At 43.6% G+C, this 8,300-nt stretch overlaps 1 protein-coding gene across 1 annotated transcript; it reads left to right on the forward strand.

Annotated features, from left to right (window-relative positions):
* Nucleotides 1-4,882: 4,882 nt before the first annotated feature.
* On the forward strand, nt 4,883-7,112 carry LOC146833115 (uncharacterized). The gene is made up of 2 exons (XM_085599891.1): nt 4,883-6,146; nt 6,838-7,112. Exons 1-2 carry the CDS (start codon nt 4,943-4,945, stop codon nt 7,110-7,112), a joined length of 1,479 nt encoding a protein of 492 aa, XP_085456017.1. The 5' UTR covers nt 4,883-4,942.
* The last annotated feature ends 1,188 nt before the right edge of the window (nt 7,113-8,300 follow it).

The following is an 8,300-nucleotide window of genomic DNA, read 5'->3' on the forward strand; positions in this document are numbered from 1 at the left end:
TAACAAAAGTGATTTGATGAAAAGGTATATATCTCTTGGGAATATATAGGGAGTACGGGTTGGGTTGTCCGTAATATCCTTTTTCTGTACTGGTCTTAATCCCTTGTTTTAAGACCCACAATAAGGATTCCAGTCTCTCTTTCCCAATTATTCTGTTCGCAGCATTATGGGATTTGTAGTGCTTGCGACCTCACTTTTATGCTTGTGTCTTTAAGGCTGGGATGGAAGAAAGTATAGACTTTTTCCCACAATACCCTCCACCAACACCGCCTGTGTACCGTATCCTTCCCGCACCCTCCTCCCTCTGTCCTCTTCCCAGGATATCCCCAATTTGGTTCCGGGTACTCAAACGCTCTACCGCAACTCTCCAGAGTTGCAGCGGCTAGTCAGCTACCTCCAGGTCTATCCACCCCTCCTCTAGGCCTGACTCATCGTCGTCTATCTCCCGTTATGGTCCTTGCAGGTTCTCCCGACTGCGGCATCCGCGCTGGCCTCCCTTCCAACCGGACACGTCTTACACTCGGATAATTCCAGGCACTCCGTCCTTCTTCCCACGTTTCTATCCAGTCCTCCTGGGGCCTCGTGTCCTCATTACTTCCTTCTTCTTTCGGGGTTTGCACTTCCATTTTCTGCTAGCAGTTGTCTTTCCATTGGTTAACACCGCGGATCTGTTTAAAGAGACAGTCCTTTTTAGGTCTCGCAGACCTAGTATTGCAGTGCGCATGCACTGCTCGCTCTGCGAGGCTTATTGTAATCGAGGAGATTTCTGAAGTGGCGTTGAAGCCCCGCGCATCATTCTTATTGGCTGGCGTCATCGTTGATGCTAAACGCTGGCTTGTGATTGAAAATTAGGCTTCTTTGTTACCGCCCTGACCCCTTTTTAAACGGCCCATCCAGACTCGATCTTTTACTCACAGCGTTACTCCTTCAATTAGTCTGTAAAGCTGTAAAGCACTCTTTTTTATTCGCGCAATGGCGGCAGCTTGTTACTAAGAGCACGCTCTTCGCTTAACCAGAGACAGTGAGGACATTTACATCAACTATATCAACGCCCAGCAACTTTGCAAGAGGCTGTTATGAGCAGTGTCAGCTGACAGCGCACATTTAAAAAAGTTAAATGAAAGCATCATTTCTTAAACATAAGCTTTCATGGGATGAATTCCATGCCGGGATGAACAAAAAGAATTTCTGTGTGGGGCACGCACACTTGGGCGATTGAGCAACCGAGTAACTTGAAATGGTAAAAACAGAAACTTGTGCCAGAGGGCACATTTTTAAAAAGTTTTGCTAAATCACATTCATTCCAAAAGCCTCCCCCTTCCTAAAGTATTAGAGCTGGGGGCGGTGTTTCTACATAGTAGTCGTTTTGTTTTTAATTCCACAATCTACGTGTGGCCATGGTTAAAAACAACCTTCCCATTACTTTAAATGCTTGCAACAATAGGTGCGATGGTCATAGTTTACTCTTTCAAATCCTCGGTTAAGACTTTTATATAACAACACGTCACGGATTCTTGCAGATAGTTTCTGATTGGCTGGCAGCGACCTTTAAGAACCTCGTTAGCCTCTGGAAATCAATGTGCTGACGCAGTGCCCCTGAACGGCTCAACATTCCGATCTGTCACAAACTCTTTTGCAATTCTATACTTGCTGATTTCAGAATAAATGTATTTTGTGTGTCGTGGTTGTTTGCCTTACCTGCCTGATGATTTAGAATTCACATGTTTGCACTATCTACTGCTGAGCTCAAACAAACCTTTTATTTAGCCCACGCTTCTGAGATCAGCCACGTCAGTGGGTGATGACAGCAACACGGATGCCTAACCTCAAGCATCATAGGCCGACATCTATGTGCATACACGAACAATCCGTAATGTGCATTTACAATCTAATTTGAAACGTTGAGAATTACTTGGAAAACAAGCAAGAGAAAGGTGAATACATGATATATGTAGTTTCTTCTATTGGTCACTGGGTGGCAGTGTATCTCTTCGTACTGTCTGGCTATTATTGTCCAAAGGCATAACGCTTTGAGGACAATAATTGATGTTTTAGGAGAAATAGCATCCAAGCTCATCATTGAAATAATATAACAAGCAAGAGAACAGTGGACAATAATAGCCATACATTTATTGCTATTTAAAGATCATAACCCAAGCTCTAATGCAAAATGACAGACAACAGATAATAAGCATTTGCAATGCAATAGGTTTCGCATTTACGCAAGTTTAAGTTATTTATTGGCATTGTAAATGACAATACCTTTCATTTATGTTTTAATAACAAAAACAAAAAGTAAAAGGCATTGTCATTTGCAATGTCAATAGCTCAAACTCGCGTAAATGCAAGACATTTTGCATTGCAAATGCTTGTTTACTGAACTTTGAGTCATTTAACTTTCCAGGTCCTGCATTATTGGGGAGATCCATTGAGAGGACGAACAGGAGGAGTATCGATTGGAGAGGATCCCCATGTATGTAAATCCTCACAATACAGTTATATTAAATAAAATATATTAATACTCTAAATTGAGTGGAATTGATTTATATCAGTCAGCCAGTCATACATTTTATTCTCTGTGTTTCTGCTGTATAAAAGTGCTGATCAAAAGAATAAAAATGCATTCAATCGTCAACGCAAGGGTCATAAAACCAGAATATTACCAACTGATAAATTATTAATTCAAAAGAAGATAAATGCATATTCAATTGGTATGATACCATCCTTAAATCCCTCGCCATCTGTTATTTCGCAGAGAACTGTGATGCCTCACAAAAATAATAAAAATATATATGTGAAAATATATATTTAAAAAGGCCACACAATATAATACAATCCACAAGGGACTGCTAAAAGATTTTTGAGAAAGAAATGTTCAATCCGTTAAATGCCACTAACATCTGCCACACCCCATTTACCTGCCCCATAAGTTTCGGTTGACACTAATCTTGCTGAGTAAATGGTCAATAGCTCTTTCACAGGTTTCGTGTTCAATTTTTTACAAAAACTCTGTATCCCTGTTATTTTTACAAATATTGCTGTTTCTGTTAGATACCATAGTGATCAAAGATAACACCTGAATAGGAAAAGGAGGCTGTCTCAGCCACTCTAATGTTGTTAATATGATGTACAGATCTTATCTTAGGCCTCTTCCCACATATCATGGTAAATGGTTAACATTGACCTGTAAATCCAGGTCCCTCATGAAGGAGATGTAATCGTCAATTAACCTTTGCAACACCCTCTCCATTCTAGCAACAAATACAGCGTCGTCCACGTATAAAAGAATTGGGAGGGAGCGCGTTCCACATAGGGATATCTCTAGGTCTCAGGGTAAGGGCTGCTTCAATTCTATTTGTGTACAGAGAGAAGAAGGGTGTGAGAAAGCAGCCCTGCCTCACTCCTCGCTTTATCTCAAACAGGTCTGTACACTCACCATCCCTCCCATAGCAGAAACATGCTTTGGCCTCCACGTAACTTGCCTTATCAACATAATGATGTCTTCCTCAATGCCCATCTTCAGTCATGACCACCTTGAGTTTGGATTTGAGACACAATCAAATGCTGCCGATAAGTCCATGAAAGCCATGAACAGAGTACCTTTCTTAAAGACAGCATACTTGGCTATGATCAAACTCAAATTCAAGCATAAATCTATCGTGCCCATCCCTTTCTTAAGACCATATTGGGTTTCTACAAGTATGTTATTGCTAGTTACCTACCCACTCTTCAACTCTATGGAGCAAGATACGTCCCATTATTAAGAACCCTGGAATTTATATCATAGTGTAATAAATAATTATCTTTCTGTGTTTATAATGGTTGGCCTTAATAATATTATAACAAATAAAATAAAATAAATCACCGTAAATTAAAACAAATGCTAACCCTGACTTGATTTGAATGTAATTATGCATGGAAAAGTAAACTAGCTCAAACTTAGCCTAATTCTACTTGCATTCCAATCTTGGAATCAAGTAAAATTAAAATATATTAATTATATAACCTGTAAGAAACCATATCCCTAATTAATATTATTATTATAAATTATGTAATCTTCACCAAACTAATTATTTCCTTTGAATTGACCTTGTTTGATGTAGTCTCATCCTGTTGGGATACTCTCATTAACAGTAATGTTTATGTAGTGGATTGAAGGTGCTCTGCTACTCTCCTCAGATTACTTTTCCGTCAATTAAGACCGGAGGCTCCTATTATGCTTACTTTTCTTGCTTTATTTCAATAGCAGCAAGATAAAACTACTACTCCCAGAAGGCTTGGTGAAAGAACTACCAGCCAATGGGAAACAAAGAAACAAATATTGTCCAATCACAACCAATGTAGTAGTATAAGGTCTATCGTGACTGCGAACAGCCCTCTTTTCTTGCTGCTCGCAGTCAAGATAAGTACCTTTCTATCACTTATACTGTTTTATGGGTAATGTTTATTCAATTGTTTACTGACTATAACGTTATTGGGCTTTACAGCGAAGCTTTGTTGCTTCTGTCTCCCTCGCGCTCCTACGCACGTACATACAATTCCCTTTTCGACTTCCCCCCCGTGCTTTGCACGCTTAGTGCGTTCCGCGCGCGCCTCTCTCACCGGTCGCTGGCTTCTCCCGGTGGCGCAGCGCTTCAAAGTTTCCTCACAGTTTTTCTTCGACGACTCCGCTTGTGTCTGCCTCACACGCTCCGTTTCCTCAACCTTTGTGTTTTACCGTCCTTCGTTTTACACGCCCCTAGTGGGAGGGGTTTTCCTCCTTTTCACACGCCCATTCTCATTTCTCAGTGGTTAACCCTTTCTTGTCTGGTTGTGGCTGGTTTCCCAGTTTCCTTTCACCATGCAGGTTTCACAAGAACATAATGATAATGAAGGGGAAGAATTTAAAGAGGATTTAAGTTCCTTTATTAATTCCTCCGTAGAAACTGCTGTTGAAGCTTCAATGAAGCGTTTTTCAAAGACTATGGAGAATTCTCTCTTAAGCTTAATGACCAAAGCAATGGCCCATTCTGCGGGGGATAGCAGAAAACTTACAGTGGTACACTCCAAGGTTTCTTCTTTGGCGTCAAAAGTGGTTGGTGAGTCTTCCTCACAGATGACAGAGGACGTGGTTCCTCCCAGGCCTCCTACTATGGAGGGGTTAAAATGTTCAGCTGGTAAACGTAAGGTCAAATCCAACAACCCGGAGGTACCACAGAAATTGGTCATTTCTACAATTTATGATACCGATGACGATATGGGTGACGCCACTGACCTTGATGACATCTTTGATATTGTAAACCCATCGTCTCCTCCTAAGAAATTGAAATTAGATGCTTTTGCATCGGAGCCAGTGCTTGATCCTGAGGGTACCCCTCTCTTTGACCCTGCTTCTATCAGACACCCTAATTCTACTGAATGGTTCCCCATTGACCACGTGGGAGACTATATTACCTCAAGACTTCGTCTTCCTTTGGACAAAACTGTCAGGGCTAAACTAAAGTCTGAGTGCCCGAAGCCCTCTCTCCCTTCCCATATCACTTCTACTCCTGCTATTGATCAACCTCTCCTCACCTTCTTTTCCAAATTTGGCAAGGATCCGCGTAAAGGGGTTGATAGGGCATGGTTTTCCTGCCAAGACAAGTTGCTTGATTTAGTGGGTCCTCTTGCCCGCATTTTTGATTTGGCAGAGACAGCTCGCCTTGATGGCACGGGTCTTAATCCAGAAGAGATATCGTTGTGGGTCCAGCGAGCCTTTTGTCTCTTAGGCAACACCAATGCAGCCTTGACTCACGAGCGCCGCAAGGGCCTCTTAATAAAGTTAGATCCCAAACTTGCCAACCTCGCCCCTCTTGATCCTGGTGTCAAGGCTGACGGTCTTCTTTTTGGGGATTCGTTGGTGAGAGATTTAAGTAAGTTCGTCACCACCTTTGCCTCCTTGGATAAAGCGCAGCAATCCATCAAAAAGGTCTTCCCTTCTCGGGTTTTTGGCAGGGCCGGAAGAGGCAGGAGCCGCTCTACCGGCCGTGGTTTTCAGTCCCAAGGCTCCCGTGGTTCCTTCAACTCCAACCAACAGGATTTCAAGCCCCAATTTTACCCCCAAAGAGGTCGGGGTTACAGAGGCAGGGGCCAACGTGGTTTCCGCCACAACAACAACACTCAACAAGGTGAGTGCAGTTATTCCTGTAGGGGGTCGTTTATCTCTTTTCCTTCACAAATGGCAGACCCTCACTGCAGATCCTTGGGTTCTCAACACCGTCCAAGGTTATCGTATCAAGTTTTACGCTCCACCTTTTCCAGAATTCCTTCCTCCGCCTCTGGTGTTCTCCTCAGAAATGTCCCTTCTGGTAACCTCAGAAATTCAGGCCCTTCTATCCAAAAGAGCTATTCTCGTTTCTCCCTTCGATCCCTCAGGTTTCCTCAGCACCCTTTTTCTTGTTCAGAAGAAGAACAAAAAGATGAGACCGGTGATCAATCTCAGGTTTTTCAATCAGTTCGTGGTTTACCGCCACTTCAAAATGGAAACAATTCTACATTTACGAGACACTCTGCGTCAAAACGATTGGATGATTCGCATCGATCTCCAAGACGCTTATCTTTCTATTCCTATTCACGAATCGCACACCAAATTCCTCCAATTTCAATGGCAAGACGTCACTTATCGTTTTCGATCTCTGCCTTTCGGTCTTTCTTCAGCACCCTGGTGTTTCACAAAAGTAATGAGACCCGTCGTAGCTTATCTAAGATCTCTGGGGATCAGGCTCATCATTTATCTCGACGATATCCTCCTCATGAACCTAGACAAACTGGCATTATTGAACGATCTCAACACTACTCGCTCTCTGCTACTCGAATTAGGCTTCCTCCTCAATTTAGAGAAGTCATCTCTTATCCCGACTCAGAGTATGGAGTTTCCGGGGTTCCGCGTAGACTCCCCTTTGGCTTCCCTGTTTCTTCCTCAGTCCAAGATCTCCACTATTCAGACGGAGATTTCCCAGGTTCTGCACCGCCCCTTCATTTCTCTCCGAACCCTTGCAAGGATAGTCGGCCTTCTCTCGGCTTCTATTCAGGCAATCATCCCAGGCCCCCTCCATTATCGGGCTCTTCAGCGCCTAAAGATCAGACATCTTTGACAAGGTCTTGCGTATTCCGATCAAATAGAATTAGATCTCGAATCTCGCCTAGAGCTGCAATGGTGGTTGACCCATTTGGAAGCTTGGAACGGTCGAACCATTTTCGCTTCCTCCCCAGATCTTGTATTAGAATCCGATGCAAGCCTGACGGGTTGGGGCGCCCGTTGTGGACCAATATCGACTGGCGGTACATGGTCAAAAGAGGAGTCCAAATTGCACATCAACTGTTTAGAGATGCTGGCAGGCTCCTTTGCAATCCAGAGTCTGGCAAAAGACAAAGTAAGTTGTACCATCCTCCTTCGCATGGACAATGTTTTTGCGGTTCGCTATATAAACCATCTCGGTGGCACAAAATCAAAGGCTCTAGCGGAACTGGCAAAAAGTCTTTGGGAATTTTGCCTTTCCAACAAACTCTCGCTCTCTGCGGAATACCTTCCAGGGGATCTCAACGCCGTTGCTGATTGGCATTCTCGTTACCTCCGGGATTCCAGAGATTGGAAGCTTCTTCCCTCCGTGTTTCTCTCCCTCTCTCGGTTGTGGGGTCCTTTCTCAATAGACCTCTTTGCTTCCCGGCTCAATTAGCAGTTACCTCACTTCTTCAGCTGGCGTCCGGATCCTTTGGCTCTGGCGACCGATGCCTTCCTCCAAGATTGGTCCCTTCACCTCAATTATGCCTTTCCTCCTTTCCTGTTGATCAACAGAGTCCTGTCGCAGGTGCGTCGCCAAATGACGTCTCTGGTAATAGTAACTCCCTTCTGGCAGTCCCAGGTTTGGTTCCCATCTCTCCTGGAGTTGGCGGTGGATTTTCCCGTCCTTCTTTCTCCGTCCCCCAATCTTCTCTCGGACCCTCAGGGCAATCCCCATCCTTTAGTTGTCGATCAATCACTGGTGTTGTCCGCCTGGAAAATTTCCAGCCTCCCTCTTCTGATCTCGTCATTTCACAGGAAGCTTCAGTCTTCATTAGTCGGGCATGGGCCCCAGGCACCTCCAAGGCTTACAAGTCCGCCTGGTCTCTTTGGTCAAGCTGGTGTCTGTTATTATGTTTAATTTCCATTAAACGAGTATCTGATGTGAAAGCCTTAGATGTTTCTTCTCGACAGTTTACTCCTTCTGGTGTGATGTTTCATGTTCATAAACGTACAAAGACTAATTTGCATACTGTGTTCTATCCCTATTTTCCCTCCAATC

Source organism: Triturus cristatus, chromosome 4_2 (genome assembly GCF_964204655.1).
Source record: "Triturus cristatus chromosome 4_2, aTriCri1.1, whole genome shotgun sequence".
NCBI classification, from domain to species: Eukaryota; Metazoa; Chordata; class Amphibia; order Caudata; family Salamandridae; genus Triturus; species Triturus cristatus.

Coding starts and splice junctions, on each gene's coding strand:
- LOC146833115 (XM_085599891.1), top strand. CDS start 4,943: ATGAAGCGTTTTTCAAAGACTATGGAGAATTCTCTCTTAAGCTTAATG. Junction 6,147..6,837: donor CAACAACAACACTCAACAAG/GTGAGTGCAGTT, acceptor TACTCGAATTAG/GCTTCCTCCTCAATTTAGAG.